The sequence below is a fragment of the Pinus tabuliformis genome, chromosome X (genome assembly GCF_031772625.1).
Source record: "Pinus tabuliformis cultivar Carrire ecotype Pingquan chromosome X, CPIR1, whole genome shotgun sequence".
Taxonomy (NCBI): Eukaryota; Viridiplantae; Streptophyta; class Pinopsida; order Pinales; family Pinaceae; genus Pinus; species Pinus tabuliformis.
The window spans coordinates 755,784,684-755,808,738 of record NC_142308.1 but is presented as its reverse complement, the minus strand read 5'-3'; the positions used below and the strand labels follow the sequence as shown (position 1 = coordinate 755,808,738).

General features: G+C 39.5%; 1 protein-coding gene across 1 annotated transcript in view; it reads left to right on the top strand.

Annotated features, from left to right (window-relative positions):
• The window catches only part of LOC149142073 (polycomb group protein EMBRYONIC FLOWER 2-like), a 277,025-nt gene that overhangs the window by 71,115 nt on the left and 181,855 nt on the right, over nt 1–24,055 (top strand). The window contains exons 8-9 of the mRNA XM_089446324.1: nt 1,206–1,268; nt 1,408–1,529. Coding sequence (XP_089302450.1) covers nt 1,206–1,268; nt 1,408–1,529 — 185 coding nt within the window. The remainder of the gene's footprint in view (nt 1–1,205; nt 1,269–1,407; nt 1,530–24,055) is intronic.

Genomic DNA, 24,055 nt, shown 5'->3' with positions numbered 1-24,055 from the left:
TTATTTTATTTATAAGCTTGGGTTTCATGCTTTGTTTATTTCATTTCTAGGTCAAAGCCTCCATTGAAGGCTTCTAGGATTGTTTCAATCATCATAGTCATAGTCATCATGTAAAAGACCCTTCACGGGATCCTTATGTCAAATAAGAAAATTTGTTTTGTGTCAAAACAGTCTCCTCCATCAAGTCAGCCTCATAAAGGATGTCACAACCACTATAAATTGCAGTATAACTCGACCTATATACAAGAGGCTTCCCATACTTACCATGGCATATGATGGTTGTTACATTTGCCAGGAAGGTTGCTTATAACTCCACAGGAATTTGGTTGCATTGAGCTGCTAAGAAAGATTTGGAAGTTAACTTATTTGTTTATTGCACGTTTCTTGATCTGTAACTTTATGAGATATCTTCTTCAGTCTACTCTTATCATGTCAACCACTGATCAGTTTCATTTAAGCCTTCTGCTATTCTTGATTACGTAGAATTCCAAAGATCCTTGTTAGTTGGAAGGTACTTTATTTTGGCTATTCTGCTTAATGTTGTTAAGGTGGGTTCAAGAGTTAATCGTTGCAGTGAATTTTGACAAATTGAGATTGTTTGGACTGTGCATTTAGTGATGCTCCTCAAAATAAACTTAATGACATTTTGGAAAACAAAAATTAAGTTAAAATTTTCAGAAGCAAGAGGTTTAATTTGTCTGCTATTGTATTTTGATATCTAACACATCACTAATCCTCTATAACATCTGTATACTCATAGAGTCATCAATCTGTGGGATTAACCTTTAACGTATTGGCTACTGTATTTTTGATATCTAACACTATTGTGTATGCCCGCTCCTCTATGAGCCTCTGTAGTTTCTTTATATGGTATTCATGCTGTGGAGTTGCCTCTTCACCCGAATAATCCCAATAAATCCATTTACTCGGGAAAAAACTAAACAGACAATGTTTCAATGACCAATTAGCTCTTGGAATAAACTTTAGTGGTTTGTGGGCCGAAGACATGTTTTTGTTTGTATTTGTTTGTTGCATACTGTACAGTAAAGGATTGTTCATGCTAATGGTCTCGGAGCTTTGTACTGAGATATATATTGGACAGAGGATAAACTTTTAAAAAGACGTTAAGTATTACATGACTTATGTTAAGGAATACCTGATTGAGGCTTTCAACTAATACTTTGTCATAATTATGTTTCCTTTAGCATGATGAATTGGATGATGGGAAGTGCATAGTTTTGAGGACACCTACTAATATAAACGGTTTGGTGAGTTAAAATGTGCTGTTTTTAATGCAATTTATTATTAGATAAAAAGGCCCTTTTGTTATATATTTTATTGCCTATGTTAACCTGTCAAGCTTCAGTCTTTGTGATGCTAGTTTAATGTATTGTCTTCATTTTGAAGAACTCAGTGACGCGGTTGCAAGTTATAATATCAGCTCAGGAGGTGGGACCAAGAGACAGATCTCCATATGATTCTTATTCTTACAGCGATATCCCTTCATCTTCACGGCTGCACATCATTCAGTAAAGTTCTCATTCCTTCCTTTTTCTTGCCATGTTAAGTGTTTGTGTTAACAAGGTGCTGAATAAAAATTAGCTTAATACAAGTTACAAATTATATGGGGATTTCTCAAGCAGTGAATAAATAACTCAGCTCACAAAATATTGGTCTCAAACGAGTATGAGTTCCAGTCAATATTTTAGCATCTTTTGAATGAAGTTTGAACATATTCATGTCCGAGTTCCATGTAGAAACAGATACAAATTTATGATGTGTAAAATATTTGAATGATTTATCACATGAAATTTTATTTGAGATGCATCTATCAGTCACTGGATCATTTCCTAAAGTTATGTTAGGTCTTCAAAGCAAGTAATTCTAGATTTCCTTCCTATTTGCACCACTTTGGGAAGTTTAAATTGTGTAATTTTCTCTCAATTTTGTAGAAGAAGGGTTAGTTTAACTAACAAGGATCATGAAACAAATATCATGCTAACATTCTTAAGTCATGCATCATCCATCGAATGGAACAATAAACCAAGAATAACAAAGTTAACTAGTTTAACATGCATTCTTCCAAGCTTCACCATAAACATCTATCGAAAGAGATCAAATCCACAACCAAAGAGGTCCCCAGGTAAGTCGCTCAACCAATGTGCCATATCGAACTAGAGAAAAGTTATGTAATCTAAGAGATATGTGTCTCGAAGTGTGACAATGATCTAAAGAAGTGAATCGCTCTCCTATTTATACCATACTTTTGAAAACCAGAAACAATCTTCGAATTGACCACCTATCAAACCCAATTTTGAACTGGAATAGGATTGAACAATTCATTCAACCATATAAAAAAATAGATCATAAAATAATTAATTTTTAATGAAAAAAGTTATTTTTAAAATTCTTAACTATGATTTCAAACCAATGTTACCAGACACGGAATCGGCAATAAATCGGCGAGGCAAAAGAGCGAAGAGTTTTAATCGGATTGGGAAAAAATCGGGAAAAAATCGTTGAATTCATTAAATAAAAATATACACATATATTGAATTAAAAAAACCATTTTTCATTAATATTGGGTAAAGGTATGTCCAAACAATGCATAATATCAATAGATGTCCAAAATATCATGAATAAATAAGTATCTCATATATGTTATGAGTCAACACATGATCCAAAGCACTGAGTCTTGAGTCCTTAGAAGCATATGCTTCTAAAAGTTTACAAAAAAGTTAAAAACTGCATACTAATCAGAAAAAAATCAGCAACTAAGAGTCTAAAACTCTTAAGAGTGAGAACTAGAAGCGATTCCTTCCACTCCTTCGCTTGCTTGACTCTCAAAGTTCTCCAAGTCATGAAGGCTGAAAAGAGGAGGCTCATCTAATTGAACCCATTCTGCTGCATTTGTAGCTTGCAAATCTATCTCTTCAAGGTCGATTGGGGAATGATCTATACCTGTCATTATCATGAGACATTGAAATGTGAATTAAAATTTCACTTTGAAGGTTGAACTTTAAACTTTTAAAGTACGAACTAGATTATGAAACCTTCAAATTCAAGCTCTCGAATCTCACCTTGTATTTGTTTGTTGCGAAGTCGTAGATTGTAATGGACAAATACAAGGTCATTCAAGCGTTTTTGTGTCAATCGGTTGCGCTTCTTAGAATGTATTTTCTCAAACATGCTCCAGTTGCGTTCACAACCTGAAGCACTGCATGCTTGGTTTAAGATTCAAATGGCAAATCTCTTCAAATCTGGCGTATCACTACCAAAGTTTTGCCACCAAAGACCTAGCAAGTGGTAAGGTTTTGTGAGTAGAAGACTAGAAGTACCAAATTAGTAAATAGTAAAAACATAAAAAGAAAAGAAAATTTAATAAAACATTTAACATACAAAATAAAGTTTAAACAAATTTAATGAATTGATGAAGCCTTCAAGCTGGGTACCTGGCAACATCTTTGACCTTTGTCTTATAGCACTGGTATAGGCAAACAATTTAGATGGTGCCCTATAATCTTGTAGTTGGGAAAAGACACGACTTTGTTGTTCTGGATCAGGGAAGCACCTTTCCACGCATGTCATAAGTCCTCTGCCAACCTCCCCATCCTCATTAAATTTGCTCTTATCATAAAAATATTGTGGGTTTAAGGAGTACCCAGCAGCATGTAAGGGGGAATGCAATTGCCTATCCCAACGTGCATCTATAATGTCCCAAAGAGGCATATACTTTGTCTCATCATCCCCATATCTTCTTTTGATGGCCTCCTTTGCGAGATCCATCGCCTCATAAATGTAACCCATAGCGGGTTTGTCACCATCAACCATCCTGAAAGTTCAAGCATTCAAATTTACTAATTTAGAGAAATATGAAACATTGTAAATAAAAAGAAGCTTGAAATGAAATTTAAAAAATGAAAAAGTTAAAAGACTAAAAGTACCTGAGAACTCTAACAAGGGACTTTGTCACAGCAATAATCTCTTCGGCATCTTTCCAGAAGCCATCATTAAACACAAGTGCAGCAATTTCGATGCCTTCAGGGGTCTTGGAATGTTTAGATCCCATCCACTCAGGTCCCAAGAACATCCTCTTCAGATTTATCTTTTGCTCAACCACAGATTGCAAAGATATGAAATTTGTTGCAAATCTAGTCACTGCAGGTCGAACAATTTCTTTACCTTCAATGTATATTCTCATAGTGTTTAGGACAATAGTGTGGTTGTATAGGTATTTGGTTATGGATTTTGCCTTCTCCACAACCTCATGAATCCAATGAAGCTTACCAATGTCCTCAAGCATTAAATCTATGCAATGGGCAGCACAAGAGGTCTAAAAAATAGTGGGGTGCCTCATCTCAAAAAGTCTACCAGCAACCATATAATTCGCTGCATTATCGGTGACAATTTGTACAACATTTTCTTCTCCCACTTCTTGAACGACTTCCTCCATCATTTCACAGATAAGTTGGGCAGTTTTAACCTTATCTGAAGCATCCACTGACTTGAGAAACATTGTGCCTGCGGGACAAGATACAAGGAAATTTATTAAAGTTTTATTCCTCTGATCTGTCCATCCATCACAAATGATGGTGCACCCTGTTTCTACCCATGATGAACGAAACTCAGCTAGCACAAGCATGACATCTTCAACACTCTCTAACAACATATCTGTCCTAAGGCTCTCTGATGTAGGGGCTTTGAACCCTGGACCTGCAGCAGCAATTGCATCAATCATAGCTTGCCAATAAGGACTTTTGGCACAGTGGAAAGGTATGTCAGAATAGTACCAAAAGTTAGCAATGGCCTTCCTTGCCTGACTATAGATATTTTTTTTCCAACTAGTGCCATCCAAGGTAGGTTGGGAACTGGGTTTTGTGCGGGGAGCAAAAAATGGTGTTTATGTTTCCACCTCCAGTGTTGAAGGAAGGAGTTGAAGGACTCGCATGGCTTTGAGTTTGACTTGGCCTTGGAGGCATGTGTGGAAAACTTGGGAATGGCATTGAGGATTCAACAGATTGAGGTGACATGGGGCTAGTGGCAGAAAAAGTATCAAGTTCAACTCCAACAGTTCCTATTTCAGCATTTTGCTTTGCTTTCTTGGCATTATGCTGCTCTAACATCTCAAGGGCCAAGACTGCTTGGTATTTGACATTGTCGTCAACCTTGCCGCAAAGACCTATATCATGGCCAGGTATTTTTGCAAGGTGGAACTTGAATCTATAAATGCCTCCACTACATTCCTTTTTGCAAAATTTACAAAGGAGCGTGGATTTTCCGGGAATCTTGTCACAATAAGCCCAAGCAAAGTCTCGCTCTCTCGGCATTGTTGTTGCTTTGAACTTGTGTTTAATTTGTGGCTTCTGTTAAGATTTGGAGTCTGGCTTCTATTTAATTTGTGGGTCCTGTGAAAGACAACAAAAAATCAAATTTAAAAATGATCCAAAAATTTAAAATATGCTAGAAATTTAAAAAATTAAATGAAGACAGATGTCAATAAAGTTGTAAACTTGTAAACATATAGAAATGTTGCTTTTCAATAAAAGCAGAACCCTGTGCTTGGAATCTGGATTATTTCTGGATTATAAACCCTTGTGTAGTCAAAAGAAGTTTCACAAGTTCAAAAGCATTTGACTGTGGTGAAAGTCTTGTCAATTGTGGATAAGAGTTATAAAACTTCCTCCATTGATGATAAAACTTATGTTCCAGCACTTGAGTCTGACTACTGAAATTTGATGATGGTGGTGGACAGGTTATGTTCCATGATCCTGTTAGCACACCAACAGAAAACACTGCGACAGAAGTTCGCTTGGGGAACAAAAGTGACCTAGATTTGTCGAAAAGGCACTTCAAACTTGCTGCAAGTTATCTGGCACCCTGGAGCTATCTGCATTATTTATTTGGGAGTAACCAGGGTTGGAGGTTTGGTCAAGAAAATCGTTTAAGTCACTCAACGCCTCCAAACTCCATTCTGAATTAGAATTAAGTGTATGATCCCCATAGGCATAGTCCATAATTGCAGGATCGTCGCCATCAGGTCCCAACAGTGCTGTTTCAATTTCCTCTAAAATCTTCAAATTCGCTGCCTGCCCATTGCCACTGTGAGCATTTCCGACTAGGTCGGCTGCATCCTCTGCTGAATGGAAATATCTAGAATCAGAAGAATATGATTGTGAATGCTGTGAAGACAAAGGACTTCCACCAGAAGATTGAATACATATAGAGCTCTCGTGTGAAAGTTCATTGTTACATGGAAAACTTTCATGAACGTATTCTTGATCTTTAAAAGAACCATGATTGTGTGAAGAACTGTGGATTAGATCATCATGCATTTGGTTTCTTTCACTGGAATAAAGTCTTTGACTCTGATTGGTTTGAGGCAAACCGTCAGATCCAAATTCCAATCCCTTGAGGAGAAAGGGGAGAAATTGGAGACCTCTGATCAATCATCTTCAGGGTTCCAGCACTACGCTCACCAGTCGTAGATGTGTGATCAATAGCAAAGTTGCCATTCTGTTTTGGGCTTAAATCTGTTGAACAAGATCTGAAGGAATTTCCCCAACGACGTTGGAGATTCAGACCGATTCCTCCAGGCATGTACTGCATCCCCATGTTTTTGGAGATTTCGGGAACACCTGGGAGGTTTCCACGATACCAAGAACTAGTCTGATAACTGTTGTCATCTCCCCTCATCCTGGATACTATATATGTTAACAGTTACTGTCAATAAAGTTATAAAGTATAAACTTCACGCAGGTTACCGTGGTTTGTTACCTCGTCCTCAAGGTTGAAGGCGGCTCGGGCTCACGCCGGTTCAGTTATCCAGCTCGGGCTCATGCAGGTTCAGACTTCAGTAATCGGGCTCACGCAGTTTCTCAGCGATCCGGCAGGTACTCAGCAATCTGGCGGCGTCGAATGCAGCTCTGCGGACTCAGCGAAAGTTCTAACGCCTTACCGCCATAAAGTATAAACCGAAACCCGATAAAAAAACTGGCGGGACTCGCCAAAAAAACGCTGAATCGGCTAAATCGCCAGACTCGCGTTGACCATGAGTCAAACTCGGTCAACGCGAGTTGACTCGCAGAGTTTCCAGTCGAATCGTTTCGCCGCCGATCAGAGTATAACTCGCGATTAATCGCCAAAGTCGGCGATTCCTGTTTCACTGTTTCAAACCATTAGAGACAAAATATGCAAAGTTTGTTTATTTATATACCATGTAAGGGTGAATATATCAAAATGGTGTCCAGTGCGACACATATCAACAACAAAATATATAATCAATGTGGCTCTAAATTGCCTGTAGAGCCAAAAACCATGCTAGAAGCTATTGGGCCATTAGCCTAGTACAAACCACTGATCAACAAGGTCACTCATCAAACTTGTCACTACAACTCGAAATGGGATCATCAATAAGAGCTACATAAATGTTATCCTACTCAATTTCGTTAGACTCCTCAGAGTCCTATCAACCTTATAATATCATAAGAAAAGCTTAACATGCCTAACCAAATATTTTGGTTTGAGCGAAGGGTACATTTTTGTTAAGGCCATGGCAGAGGGGTTCAACAATCAATACACCAACATCAAAGGAGTGCAACAATTGATACCACTGACATCAAAGGAGTACAACAATCAATACCGTGAACATCAAGGGACATTGACGGCTTCATGCCCTTGATTATATGCAAATCCCTTACCCTCACAAATGATAAAATTCAATGAACATGTTGTCATCCTACCAATCCTACAATCCTGAAAACTATTTAGTTTGCTGAATTTTGAGTGGGATATGGAATACTAATTTCTCCATATGAACTTCGATAAGGTTGGAACCACTCTCAAACGTCCTGAAACGATTAATGACAATGTTAAAAATTTAACTAAAAGGATAAAAAGGAAAGATAAGGGATATGTCAACATTACGATTGATTGCCAACATTACTAGGGTTGAGTTAGGCTAGGGTTTGGGAGGGGGGTTGGTTTTATAGCCAAGGGGGTTGTTTTGGAAGTGAAATAGCTTATGGTTTCTCCAAAACCACCTCAAAAACTGCCACAATGGGTCCTGGACTCCCCCTGAACATGTGAAATCTGTTTATTCAGTTAGGGTCGGAATGGATTGGTTAGGGTTGGTTTGTATTGGTTAGGTACCAAACCAACCCATTTGGTACCTAACTAGTACAAAATCGACTCTCCAGTATGGTCAGTTCACTGGTTCAATACTGCACCTAGTTCAATAGGTTGGTTTGACTAGTTCCAAACCAGATTTTTAGAATTTTGGGAACTAAACTCAGTGCACACACATACACAAGATCTGGTAACTACTCAAATTAACTAATTAATTGAAACACACTGATGTTCCTAACCATAAACAAATTTTACATAGTGGAACTCATAAAATCAACAATTAGATCATGCACAGTAGCATGTTACACATAGGTTTTTCCTAATCAACAATTCTTCATTAAATTCTTCTGAGAACCTACTCGGGCTCCCTTACTGGGATAATTGTCCTTGAGGAAATTACATATACAACAATTACCCTAGATCTCATCCAACGGATCAAGCTGTAGATCCATCCTTGATCTGGCTGATTTGGATCTCCTCTGCTACTCCATGCTTTTTTCTCGGACTTGGCACAACTTAGTATCTTAGTCACAACAAACCTGCAATATTACTTATGCAAATTTCTTTCTTTCTTGAGAGAATCTCTTTCAATGTCTGGTGCCTCTATATGTCTCTGTGCTCTGTTGCCAACAATAGGCCTTCCTGGCTCCCTTTGCGGTTAATAGGCCATCTCAAACCTCTTTGCTGTCAACAGGCCTTCTCGGCCCTCTTGGCCAACAACATGCCCTCTTGATTCTCTTTGCTATCCTTATGTCCTCTCGACTCTCTCGATTCTTGCGACCCTCTACATACCTCTATAGGTACTCTCGATCCTCTCAACCCTCTACATACCTCTACAGGCCCTCTCGATCCTCTCGACATTCTACAAGCCCTTTCGACCACAAAATGCTCTCTTGCCAACCACATTCGACGAGCCATCTCACCCTCAAGTGGTTTGAAGCCTACTAGGCCTTCTCCACAAGATGCTTTCTTTTCGACCACCCTCCGTAGGCCCTCTTTTCCCTCAAGGTTTTAGAGGCCTACTCGACCTTCTCCTCCACAAGATGCTCTCTTGCCAACCACCTTCGACAAGCCATCTCACCCTCAAGTGGTTTGAAGCCTACTAGGCCTTCTCCACAAGATGCTTTCTTTCCGACCACCCTCCACAGGCCCTCTTTGCCCTCAAGGTTTTAGAGGCCTACTCGACCTTCTCCTCCACAAGATGCTCTCTTGACAACCACATGAATGAATCACTCACCCTTGTACTTATACTTTTCCAAAGGGTGCAATACCATTGGTCATTAGAATACCATGGGTCTATACCATAGTTCATCAAAATAGCATGGGTTTATGGGTGCAAAGCCCCTTCACTTAGCCCACTTGCCCCACATGTGAGAATACTCCTGATGCTACCCAAAACATCAACACGGATTGGGCTAATTTTGAGAACTATGATTTGTATGAGGGTAACCAAGCGATCTACTCCTAATTAGGTTAAAATTCACTTAAAAACATAAAAATCTATGATACAAGGTGGATAGGTCATCAAGCTGACACCCAAAATAGCCTTATGAATGATAACACATAAATAACATCCACAAATTCACTCACATGTGTGAGTTAATGTGCCTCCAAGGGTCAATCATCTCAAAATAGGGCTAAAGATAACCCAAATATCAGTTCCATCTTAAAAGGGTGCATCTGCTCATCAAGGTGGCATGTTTTAGCCTTATAGTCACCTCCAATCATCCAAAAGTGCTCTGTCAAGCCCAACGACATCCTCCTCAAGCCCATATCATCATCTAGCATACCACGCCATCATCTAGGAGCAACGTCCTAGGTCTAGTGGACAACATACAAGTTGCTAGAGTTGTAAGAGTATTCCATGGTGCATGCTAACTCATGATCAAGATCAACATCCATCAATAGGGGTGGATTGTCCAAGGTATAATGGAAGGTCCTCCACAGGGGTGTATCATCAACATCCAAGATGTATGAGTGAAGTGTCATCACCGTCGTCCAAAAGATTGTGAACTTGTCCAAATCATCATCTATCATGGGCTCAAAGAGTCAAGTAAGATCAAGTAGAATGGTCACAAGAGTATATCACAAAAGTATCTTCAAATTTATCATTAGCTTAAGACATCATTCAAGTTGCCAAATTTAACTATGGATGATCTCTAAATGCCCCTATTAAGGGCTTCCAAATGACGTAGGGGAGGAATTCTTAGGCTAATCGTTCAATCAATAGGTGTAGGTTATAAATGACATGGCTTGGGTTGTACTTCATGAGAGGTGTCATATTTTGGAATATTCACGAACACTGAGAGGGTGGGTGAATCAGTATTGGACACTTTTTACCATTTTAGTGGAAATGGTAAACCCAAAAAGGAGAAGCACATAAACACTTTTTATAAATATCTTAAAGGTTACATCAACTCAAAGAACCAACTTCCAAGATTCTCCAACACCAATTGGAAGGAGGCAATGTTGCAAGCATCGACATCGGGATAAAATCGGCAAGGGTCCGAAAAACCAATCAATCGTAAAAATGGGGAAAATTTTAGTAAGCATCGGCAAACATCGGCAAAATTAAGATACCATAAAAATAACTTTAAAAATCGGCAAACATCGGCAAGGTCAAAAAATTGTGATTTCGAGATAAAATCGGGATGTTATCGAGACTTTCGCAACACTGTGAAATGTTGAAGAAAGTATAACTAGGTTTGGTCTTCATAATGACATGATCTTTGTAAACGATGTAATAAAAGGAAATAAATTATTTTTATGCCTTGCTACATGGGTTTCATGAGCAAGAAGTGTCACTAGGTGAAAGACTTCTTCTTGATGTCTTTAGGATTTATTTATATGTCAAAGAGTCATGTCATGTGTATAGAAACTCTTCATGAGTTTATGTAAATGTATTCATGTCCTCAAAGTTGTGTAACAACCCTCCAAGACCAAGATCAATACCTCAAAAGCAAGCCTACTGAAGTCTGCAAGCAAAACATCAAAGGAATCCTAATGTCGGCTCCAAAAATGAATTAAATGTATAAATGGAAGTCATGTCGGCTTGGCATAAAGACATGTTGGTTCATAAGTTCAAGTCGGCTCAAATTAAGAGCACACACTACTATAAATACCCACGAAGGGTCAGCGCAAATGACACAAGGAAAATTTCGTATGCCTTTGAAATTTCGCATATAGGGTTTGATTGCACCTCGTTTGGGGTTTAGGTGCAGTCATGATCTCGGATGTATGGAGCAGAAATAACTTCGGATGAGGACGCAATAGTGAGTTGAAGTCTGGGCTCAACACATTCTCAACATATAGCTGATCTTCATGATGACAATCTCGGCATCAAAGATAGACTGATCTTGCATGACAAAGAAGTAGTCATGACTAGATCTCGAAGATGCAACATTGATCTATGTTCTGGGCTAACCACATTCTCAGCATACCTGTGAGGATCTCAGATGAATGAAGCAATGAAGATCTCAGACGAAGATACAATGTTGATGGATCTTGCATAGCAGTCCTGGCATATAAATCTCGGTGACATCCTTATAGCAGTCTAAACGTATTGAGCAACAATACAAGGTATAGATCTACATACTTAGCATACTGTCTCGACATTATCATGGTGATGGAATAAGTCTCTGTAAGGACAGTGATGCTCGACATACTTGTGAGAGGTGATATATAGTCACAATGATATCACAGTATTCAGATCTGCCCTCTAGTGATCTCAACGTGAACATGTATCTCAGAAGCAGTCACAATATGCAGTAATGAAAGAAACAGTGATCGCCACAGTAAGGAGGGTCGACAAAGGTAAGTGACAAGGATCATGATCTTACAGTGCAGTAAAGTGCAGTCATGATCTCAAGGAAGGTGCAAAGATCATCTCAGCCTCAAGGTGCAGTCATGGTGTATGATGCTCTCAACAACCTTGCAGCAGTGATGAAGTTCTTGGAGATGCAATAGTGATGACTTCAGAGGTGCAGCAAGATAATGATCTCAGCAGTGTTCAAACAAGAGGATTGATGTCTTGGTCTTGGAGAGGCAGAATGTGTCAAGGGTCATGGTCTTGGTATTCGTCAATGGAATCTCTATAAGAAGAATTTTGCGTGGGTTTTCCTCTCCAAGAGGGAGAGGTTTTGGCCTTGGCAGAAAGCCAAATATTTGTGTTCTTGTCTCTTTTGTTCTTGATAGCAGTTTGATGAAGCTAACACACACACACTAATAATGAATGAAAGATCAAGTTAAGGTTAATTGTATAAATACTTCACAAATTGTTATCATGTTAAGAAGAATCACCCTAATTTATGTGTGCCCTAGATTCTTCAACATGGTATCAGAGGGGTTGGTTCGGTAGTCAAGGAAAGGGGCAGAAAAGAGACATTCGGAGGTCAAGGCATCAAATTAGCTGAAGGATCTACAATCAAAGAACAAAACCTAGATCTAAGAGGCAACCTACATCATCAAGTCTACAACAAAGGGTTTGAAAGACAAACAACGAGAGGATGAAATAGTCAGATTTGAAGATGCATAGCAATAGCCTTGGTGACTCCCTCAATTCACATGATGGCATGATCTCAACATTACAGTGAACGATCCTTTCAATAAAGATCAATTTAGATTCCCACTCAAAGAAGTAGATCATCTACATGATTTGGATAGATAGTACTCGATGAAGAATGAAGGTGTTTGTTGATAACACTAATTGATGGGTCTCCATATCATGGCAAGCAATCACAAGACAATGCTGCATAGATTCCTTATGTATCCCAAATACATAATCAAGATAACTCGAAGGCAAAGGAGGCAATTTGCATGTCTACTCCAACTACTGCCAACTTGATCAAGGTGAAGATTTCATCTTCACAATCAAGTAAGTACCTTTTTCATTTTATAATCAAATTTGGTTTTATGACTTCATGATTACAAGAATACATATATATACTGATGGGTCATCAAGGGTCTTGCATGGAACAAGAAGGATTGTCATTATCCTTAGAGATTTCAGTACATCAAGGTCTCCTTTGAAGTCATGAGAACTCTTAAGGCTCTATAAAGTAAGAAATGAGACATAAGAAGGATACCTAAGATGCTAGAGGACATACTCTCTGAAATGCAGTGCAGAAGATGCCAAAGAATGAAGAAATATCTTCGTGAGATCTCAACTAAGAGATCTGGGAAAATGATGAATAGATAATCATCATTGATAAACAAGGTGACAATTGTCTATGAACAAGAAGGTCACCTCAATCAACAATTTGTGATCTTTATGCCAGATAGCGAAAGGTAAGTTGAAAGGACTTAATTATGTGCAAAGGAAAGGTTAACAAAACAGAACAACACTATGAAAAGATTATGAAAAAGGGTCCATATCATCTGAAGGATAGAGGAAGCTAAAGGAAAGAGGGAGTAATAGATCTCCAGTATAAATGAAATGGCATCCCTCTCAAATGGGTCCTATCAGAAGTCCTTGCAGATATGACCATGGTAAGAAGATGCATCATGGCATCATGGAATCAAGAGCTCGTATTGGAAGAACATAGCTCTTGGGAATCTCTTTGGATATTAAAGGAAAAGAAGTCATCTAGGTCAAAGGGAATATTTTGCTAGATGGGGATATACTAGATCCTAAAGAATATCTGATGGAAACCTCAGCGTAGAATCCCCTAGTCTGGGAAGGCAGCGAGTGGTGCATCAAGAATTCCAACTTATGGAAATCATGAGATGAAGATCTGATGACATGATGAAGCAGATCAAGGGATTGAAGATCTGTTCAATCAAGAAAGCTACTGAAAGTAGCCTGAAGGGAAAATGAGGTATGTATGCTTGTATTTGTATTTGTATTTGATATCATAATGTCATGATAATGGTTGCAAGTAAAATGGATCGAGCATGATCATAGGGGAAGGATCTCCTCCTCTGAAAGGATGCAGAAAGACATAAGTCAAACTAGATGAAATTAATGTAATATGTCCTCATATGAAGTATGAGGTAGTTGACTACAATTGAAGAACTTTGAGAGCTCATGGGAATGAAAGACATGAGGATGAAAGAGATCGTGAAGCATGCAACTATGGTGCAGGCAATCAACATCTAGAGGATCAGGAAGACATGACCAGGAAATCTTCTGGAATGATACGAAGATTCTGATGGAAGTCTGAAAAGATGAAGACCCTTGACAATAGATATCATTGGGAGATGAGTCAACATGTATGTAGGATGTTGATACCTACAAGAAGATGTCACTGGAAAAAATCCATCACCAAAAGGTAATATGTGATTTGTTTTTGGTGTCTGACCTCTTGGAAAAGACTGGGTATGTGTGCAGGGCCAAGGTAAGGAGAATTGTGAAGGATGTCACAACTATGTACCTTGTGAATCCCCGTTAAAGAAAATGTGAAGATAGATGGCCTTATGAAGGAAGCCCCAGATGTAAAGCCAAGGAGGATACTTTTCGAGAAAGAAGGAATGACATGACGGAGGAAAGTGATGGATGGCTGAACCCTACACGTGAAGAAATTGATGACATCGAAGTCTTGGATCGTCAGTCAACTAGAAGACCCTATAAAGCACTGATGATAGAGTCCCTGGGTAAGAGGGAGCTTTGGGAGGTTCCTTTAAGTAAAAGGAACTCGAGCAAGTCTCTGAGTGAAGAGAAACTTGGAACTCGTCCTTGGTTAAGAGGGAAAGTTAGACACGACATCCTTGTCTTTAGTTTGGAAGAAAGAATGGAGGATTGTGTAATCATCTGGCATCCGACACTCTTTGAGGATGTGGTAGGGCATCCAAGACAAGAGTGGGCAAGAGGACCGATATTCTTGAGGGCTGGGAACCCAAGATGAGAATAGTTTGTAGGGCATACTCGGAGAACACCTGGGTGGGTATGACCCTAAGAGAGATAATGATGATTTGTGTCTATCAATCATTGGTCTCGCCAACATTGTGTGCTCTGATCTATTTGAGAGATAGAGCCGTTAGTCAAGGCCTTGCTATATGGAAACAATGTTGGTTGAAATGATGCTATAACAGATAGATGGTTTGCAAGTCCGATTCTTCTTATGAGAAATTCTTCAAATTGAGAATGACCAAGTACCATTATGAATACCTCCCTAGTTAAGAGGGAGTGTTGAAGAAAGTATAACTAGGTTTGGTCTTCATAATGACATGATCTTTGTAAATGATGTAATAAAAGGAAATAAATTATTTTTATGCCTTGCTACATGGGTTTCATGAGCAAGAAGTGTCACTAGGTGAAAGACTTCCTCTTGATGTCTTTAGGATTTATTTATATGTCAAAGAGTCAGGTCATGTGTATAGAAATTTTTCATGAGTTTATGTAAATGTATTCATGTCCTCAAAGTTGTGTAACAACCCTCCAAGACCGAGATCAATACCTCAAAAGCAAGCCTACTGAAGTTTGCAAGCAAAACATCAAAGGAATCCTAATGTCTGCTCCAAAAATGAATTAAATGTTTAAATGGAAGTCATGTAAGCTTGGCATAAAGATATGTCGGTTCATAAGTTCAAGTCGGCTCAAATTAAGAGCACACACTACTAGAAATACCCACGAAGGGTCAACGCAAATGACACAAGGAAAATTTCGTATGCCTCTGAAATTTCGCATATAGGAGCAGAGCTGCAGTAGGGTTTGACTGCACCTCGTTTGGGGTTTAGGTGCAGTCATGATCTTGAATGTATGGAGCATAAATAACTTCGAATGAGGACGCAGCAGTGAGTTGAGGTCTGGGCTCAACACATTCTCAACATATAGATGATTTTCATGATGACAATCTTGGCATCAAAGATAGATTGATCTTGCATGACAGAGAAGCAGTCATGACCAGATCTCGGAGACGCAACATTAATCTATGTTTTGGGCTAACCACACTCTCGACATACCTATGAGGATCTCAGATGAATGAAGCAATGAAGATCTCGGATGAAGATATAGTGTTGATGGATCTCGCATAGCAGTCCTGGCATATAGATCTCGGTGACATCCTTATAGCAGTCTAAACATATTGAACAACAGTACAAGGTATAGATCTACATACTCAACATACTGTCTTGACATTATCATGGTGATGGAATAAGTCTCTGTAAGGACAGTGATGCTCGACATACTTGTGGGAGGTGATCTACAGTCACAATGATATCACAGTATTTAGATCTGCCCTCTAGTGATCTCAATGTGAACATGTATCTCAGAAACAGTCACAATATGCAGTAATGAAAGAAACAGTAATCACCACAGTAAGGAGGGTCAGTCTCGACAAAGGTAAGTGACAAGAATCATGATCTTACAGTGCTCTCCATCTGTCTCACCACAATCTTGCTCCACCTCTTCCTCTTGGTCACTGTCAGAAAAGACCTCAATGTAATGTGCTCTACCCGTTGTGCACCTATGGTGTGGTGCCCAGGGCTCCTTGCATGTGAAGCATAGCTTCCTCCTCCGGAGGTCCTTCCATGTCTCCTCATCTAGCTGCCCCCTCCCCTGTGTGGTCCTGAGTGGTGGGGGTTTAGTCTCATGCCCCTTCTGTGGGAAAGGGGTCCGTGCAGGAAATGGCGCTCTGGTCTTGGGGATGGCCCCCAGCAAATCGCTAGAGCACACCACAACCTCTTGCAACGTAGAGGGTCTATGTGACTTCACCAATCCATGCAGAGGCTCAAGCAAACCCTCAATGGTGTATACCCTCATGGCCTCAGATAGGTTTGGGATCATCACTGACACATAGGAAATCAAAAAAACACTGCTCTCGGTTGCCTATCTGGCACAGTGGTGTGTCAGCTCCCTGAAAGATGCCTTTGAATCCCTCTAATCAAATCGCTCTACCACCCTCCTGGTGAAGTCCTCATACGAAACTATCTGGGCATGCCCTAAAGTGGTTAGGCCATGAAACCACCAGTCATGGGCTGCCCCCTCCAAGTGCAGCGCTACCATCTTAATGGCCTCCTGTTCCGTCATTCAGTTGAGTTGAAAGTATGTGTCCATCTTTTCAACCCAAGCCCTGGCTGTGCACTTGGTAGTGCCATCAAATGTAGGGAAGTACATCCTCCCTATAGTTCTTTGTAGCTCGTAGTTTTGGGTTCCCTGTCCTCCGTACCCGTTGTTCCTCTCACTCTATTTGAGCTTGTAGTAATCTCTGAAGAAGAGGGCTTCTTTGAAATCTTCCTCCATTGCCTGCCATTCTCTGAAGTAGTCTCCCATCTGGGGAGTGTCCTCCTCTCTTGTTGGTTTGATTTGTGCTATTGGCACGAAAGAGGGTAGTGTAGCCCTAGTGGGCACACTCACTAAAGGGCGCTGCGCTGCTGGTGAGGGGTGATCAAAAGGCTGAGAAGCCCCTGAAGTTTCTCCACACAAGAACCCTCTAGGTGTGGCATGTCTCGGTTCTGTGATTTGATCTCCTCCAGAGCCACACCTAGAATGATTTGATACCCTTTGTGTACTTGTTCTTTGGAGCAACCGATGCATTTGATGGAGGCCAAGGGATTTTACCCTTCACGTAATCCAACTCTTCTTGCTCTTCCAATTCAGCCGGGAAGTGGGATGAGGAACCCATTGAGCCTTTGACCTTGTCCAACTGTCTTCAGTGATTGCTCTTTCACTCTCAGCTCTGATACCATGTTAATTTTAGGTATGTTCAATGCTTAGAGCAATTTACTTCAATTTTTCATATTAGCCCTGTTGTCGCCCAAAGTTTCTAGGCATCACGACAACGCTTTGAGTAAGGGCTGCCACTCTAATCCTTAAGCACTCCGTCTGGAATCTCTCCTAGACAAGTCAAGGGGGGTAGTCCCTAAGGTGAATGAATGAGAATAGCCTGTGAAACACAGGCTCTAGGAGACTTAAATATGGAAAACCTGATTAATTTAGGACAAATCTTGATTAACTGAGATGAATAGATCAAACACTAGCATGACCAAGACACAACCACAAGATAGAAATGATTATAGAGCAGTGCCTTTATATTCAATTAACCATAGATTAAGCAAAAAACAAGTTATCCAGAACAATTTTCCAATATGTGACGAATAGTGACAATCATGATTGATCAAATGCGAATGCTTAAAACTGCAATAAATCTAGCAATTAAATGCCATGAAAACTTAAGAAAATCAAAATCTAAACAATGATTCTAGATTAAAAATGATTTTCTTCAATAATCCAGATCTAGAATTAATTATCTTTCTCCTATCACCAATATAATTTTTGAAACATTAATCGCACTTGACAATAGAGAAATATTACCACAAAATGACATCAAGGAAATCTATGTAATCAATTCAATTGTTCCTTAGGAAATTAATTTAATGTGGTAGATGAAATAATTAAACTTTAATGTGACCAAAAATAATGAAATCAAAAGGACTTTAATAAATTAAAATTTTAAATGGGCCATAGGCCACATTTTTTTTTTTTTTTGATGTGAAAGCGCGAATCCCCTTTTAGATTTAAATTTTTTAATAATATCAAGTCACAAAAATGAAATATTTTAGATTTTAGATTTTTTAGTTTTTTTAAATTTTTTTAGGCTTTTTAAATTTTTAGAATTTTTTTATGTTTTATGTTTTTTTTTAAATGGAAATTAAAAAAAACAAATCAAAATCATGAAAAATGTAAAACAAAAGTAAAGTCAATAAAATGAAATTAAAAATAAAATCTAAAAAGAAAACAATAACCAAAAAATCGAAATTTGAACTAAAAGGAATTTAACCAAACCCAACAAAATAAAAATCAAACCCAAATTTCAAATGAAACTAAAAAAAACTACGCTAACCTAAGTGTTCATAAAATACAAATGAAATGTAAAATGGAAAAGTCGAGTGTGTTGTTTGCATCTGCAGGTTTGGTGATGACAGAGAGAGTTCGACGACAGCGTTGAGGGAGGACGAGGAGGCTCGAGCCAAGGAGAAAAGCTTGGAGGTTGCAGGTCGAAGCGAGGAAGGGAAGAGAAGCCGTGTGGGGAGAAGCTGCGCACTGGATCGTCGGTGGAATGGAGATTGCGGGCTTGTTTGTTGTGCAGGTCGATGGCGAGGAGCTGGAGAGAAGATGGGAATGAAGGTTTGCGGATGCAGGGAGAAGAGCTTTACGCAGATGTAAAAGAGAGCTGCGGACATGCAGTGTTTGAGGGACGACTGTGGAGATAGACGCAGATTTGAGGGCTGCGGAAGGTATGCGTGAAGGAAATCGCATAGAGAGGGAGTCGTAGAGAAGGCAGAGGGAGTCTGGGCCGAGGGTTTGTTTGTTGGACGCGTGGAGCTCGACGGATCTAATGCAAGAGGATGAGAAATCGCAAGGTTTGGTGGCAGCAATGGAGGGTAGCGAGGGTCTAAGGAACTAACCAGCACGCAAGAACTTTTTATAAGGGTAAATGCAGGTAGAGAGAGATGACAACTAGGGGTTTTGCAGATTCGTGGATAATGCAGGCAACAACAAAACTTGTGGGTCTTAGAAAACAAAAATTTCAAAATTTTTCTGCAGCAAAGAAATTAAAAACCCCAAGTAGCAGATAGGTAACCAAAGGACCGAAGAAAAATTCCCAAATTAAAATGTTATACTTTTGCTTAAGATTTATCATTGAAACCCTTAAAAATTTTCCAGATTTAAAAAAATAAAAAAAAATCGCTTGGACCGCAAAAACGCTGGATAATATCCCTGCAAAAATGATTTTAACGCTAGATCTTACTCTCCAAGGCCTAGAACTGGCTTCAAGTTAAACTTCACCTTCAGATCTGCAACCTGTACTTGAAAACCAAAACACCCAGAACCCAGAGATACAAAAAATAAATAAAACCCAAGAAACCCAAGTTAGAAAACCCCAAAAAAAAACTTTACAGATCTATGCACAAAAATGATAGATCTATCAGATCTGAGGAGTGTGAGTCCAACTCCGCTTTCAGATATGATAATCTAAGGCTTTCAATAGCTAGATCTATCAATTTCCCACATAAAAATTAAGTTTTTAAAATTTTAAAGGAGGTGCTTGGCTCGAAGCCCTTCATGCATCACCAATAAATTTTTTATGATAAGCCTTGGATTAAATTAAGCTGGGATGTTCATAAAACACGGATCGGGAGTTGGCTGGTCCAACTGAAAACTTCCTCGAATGCTCGATGATTTGAAAAGCAAGATTTTCCTGCAAAACTCAATCCAGCCATCAAAATACAACGAGAAAATGATAATAAAATTTAGATAAATAGAGATACCTGTTATAACATTCAAAATTTAAATTATCACTTAAGCCCCAGTGACTGAGCAAGATACCTGTACTCAAATCACTCTTTCAGAAGTTATCATCAATGGCTAAAAATAATTTACGGATGAAAACGACACATCTTATAGTATTTCCATGAAGAGTAACACCAGTGAAAATTAACTCCAAAGTCTTTCTTTATTATTCAGAAAAAGATTACACGAGCTTTTCGCTTAGCACACGACTCAAAGGTCGGATAGATTGACTGACAAATGACCTCCTATTTAAAGTTAAATCCTTCAACGGCTAGTTCGAGTGATCCTCGTCAAAGCAATCTCGACCATTGATGAGGATTAAAATTTATTTTAATCTCATCTGTCGAAATATTCAAATATCTGGGGAAATTCAAAATTTTCAATTAAATGCATTTTAATTAATTAAAAAATTAAATTTTTGAATTAATTTCCCCAAAATTTTGACTTGACTTAACCTCAGGGATCAAAGGTTTAAAATTTATCAAAATAATTATTTTATTTTTAAGGACCGACTAATTAATTAAATTTTTGGCTTAAGATTTTAATTAATTTTTGGCCAGTAAATTTACTTAATTAACCTATGAGGGGATAAATTATTTTTCCAACCCTCAAGACACTTTACATCATGATTTTCATATTTTTTACATCATAAGGGGGAAAACCCATTTGTAATAGACCCTCACAGACCCATTTCTGCGACATAAATATAATCCAACAGACCAAGCAATTTGTAATAAAATAACCTAATCAAGTAGTTAGGATTATTCCCAAATTACTTTTACATAGGCTCGATCTAAAACACTAGGACTCACTTAAGATCCTAGTGACAAAATCCATTTCGGCTTTGGGGTAAGACTGAAGGAAAATTTTGCTGATCATTCGAGAATGGATCAGTGAGACAAAAAACCTCCCAAAATGTAGATCGTCACCAGAAAAGTAGGTTTACCTAGGTCATTACATACATGATACAGATCTGTTGAGATTATTTATATTATACACATGCAAAAAGGGTTTACATAACATCTTGGAAGTGAAGCTGATGATGGTAGTTGTACGACATGAACACATCTATCAGGCGCTATCCCTTTTGCGAAAAAAGGGGGTGTACTGCTATGGGTCGTTGACATGTAGTGGTCAACAAGCCCAATGACAATATTCAAATTAGCAATCACATCTGCATGATAGTGAAATTCAGATAGAACATAAACATAAGCAACAAAAGACAAGCCAAGACAAGAGGACACAAGACGTGGCACTAACCAAGGACAAACCTCAATGTGGGGAAACCCTTGATCAATTCTTCTTATTTTCTTCAATAGTTCAGTAGAGAGAGCTAGTACAAATATACAAATCAGATATTATATGACAACAACAAAAAGCCCATCATTCTGATAATGATGACTGTTCTAGGATGCAACCCTGACAACATTCAATAAGAGTGATGTTGCATATCCCCTTTTGGTAGATCATCAATCCAGTAGTCCTCCTTACAGCTACAACATTCCACTGATGGCTTGCAGCACCTACAGACTTCAAACACTCATGAAGAGTAGATCATCAATGCTGTTGCAATGTTCCTCTAATTGCCTGATCCTGCAATTATAGTTAGGGCACAAGGAGAAGCCCTTTAACCTTCCAAGCTGTTAGACAACTAAGCCCTTCAAGGGCTGCAGTCCACCTAGGAGAGTCTCTCCTAATCCACGCTGCCACCTATACTCCATGCATACTGCAATACTGCCTTGGAACAGCCTTAGCTGCTTGCTGTGGCTTGCAACCTAGAAAAGAAACTTGCTGTAGCTATAGATTCTTCCAACAGGCCTAAATAAACCCTTAATTCATGCCCAGTCATAACCTTGTTACAACGCTGTCACCTACAACAATTCAAGGTGCGTTTAGGGCTCCTTTAGTAGTAGCTGTAGGCCTCCTTACACTGTGGATTAGGGCCTCACAAATTGCGGCTAGGTGAGCTGTGTATGACAGCAATTTGGAGCCTCTCAAAACCTGCGAATGAGTCTTCTCTTGATAGCGGATTAGGGCAGTTGTTGTTGCAGAATTTGACTTGCATTTAGGGAAACATTAGTCCCTCTTTTCTCTGCGGCTAGGGCATGGCTTGACCCTCCTTTCTCTGCGGCCAGTTTACACCTTGATTGGACTGCAGATGAGGGCTCTTGAAGAGTAGCAGATTAGGCTGCGGTTAGGGCACTTAGGATTGTGGATATGAACCTCTTTTAGGCCTCCTTCACTGCGGTTAGGACAGTGGCTAGATGCTCCTCTTGGCTGCGGGTTAAGGCCTCTCCTGTACTGCGTATAAGTGCCTCCTCTTGTTGCATAAAAACCCTCATTGACTGTGGCCTAGGGCACCCTTAAACGCTGCGACTAGGAGCCTCCTCTAGTTGCATATAGAACCCTCCTTGATTGCGGCTTTGGACAATGTATGAGTCTTCTTAGACAACTTATAGAAGTGCCTCCTAAGACTATGTAGAGCCTTCTCCTTTTGACTGCGTCTAGGGTTAGGGCATCTCCTCTAGGGCAGCGTATTATCCTTTAGATCTCTCCTACCACCAAAACCCAAACAAGTGGAGAGAGATCACAAGAGATGTGTGTCCCAAATGACTTGCAATCCACCTCTATTTATAGTGCTATGTTGGATTAAGTTGGGGTTAATTTGGTTGCTGGCCGACTTTGACAATTTGTCAAGTAATACAAATAAATTCATATCTCCATGAATACATATTAGAATCAGATGATTTTTAGATCAATCCTACACCTCTCGATGAAAGGAATCCAAGAAAAATATCAGTAGCCGTAAATAAGATGACCCACATGGAGTTTGGCCCTAGTTGCCAATTTTAACAAGGTTCTTATGGGACGAACCCGGTTCGTACGGGTTCGTCTGGGAAGTACCCGCTCCAGCACCCGGTTCATGGGGACTGTTACCCATAATTTTGTGGGTGATATCCCTAGGAGATTTTTTTTTCTCCAAGATGGTAATCAACCGATATCCAACAACTGTTTGCCACCACCAGCTAGCTCATTGTGCCATTTCTCTGCCACCAGAGCCGACCATGTGGTCCCTCACCCATCTGCCATGATCATCTGTGTGAAGGTGGGCCTCCTGAACCTAAAGGTATGCCTGGTCATTTAATAATTGAGTATTGTAGTTTGCTTATCATGAACACTTCTGGGCATGGATTGATGAGGGGATTCGGTGGAAAGAATGGGTTAGGTTTGTGCCCTTGTCCCCTAGACCCCTTTTGGGTATTAACTTTGCATTCTAGTCTCGTGGGATCTCTTTACTGATCATTTGCCTTTAGGAATGGTATTTCATGGGAAACCTCGATTTTGGTTGCATGGCCCCTCTCCCTTATCCGTTTATATTACCCTCTTTCCCCTCATTATTACCCCATTCATCATTTCTCCCACCCGGGCCCACATTCCCCCACTGGGTCCACATAGGGTTAGCTCGCCCCTTCCCCTTGTCCACACCTAGGTTCGGGCCTGGAACGATGCCCTGGAGGTTGATGCAGCAAAAAAGAAAGACAAAAGCGTATTTGGCCGCATTTAATTGAAAAAGTACCACAAAATGCAAAAGATGGTCAGGATAAACACATTTAGCGCGTGGGCAAAAGCCAATACATGAGCTCTACCCCATCATCGTGGCCATCAGCCTAGCTCCTATAGGTTCTATGAGCCTCCATCATC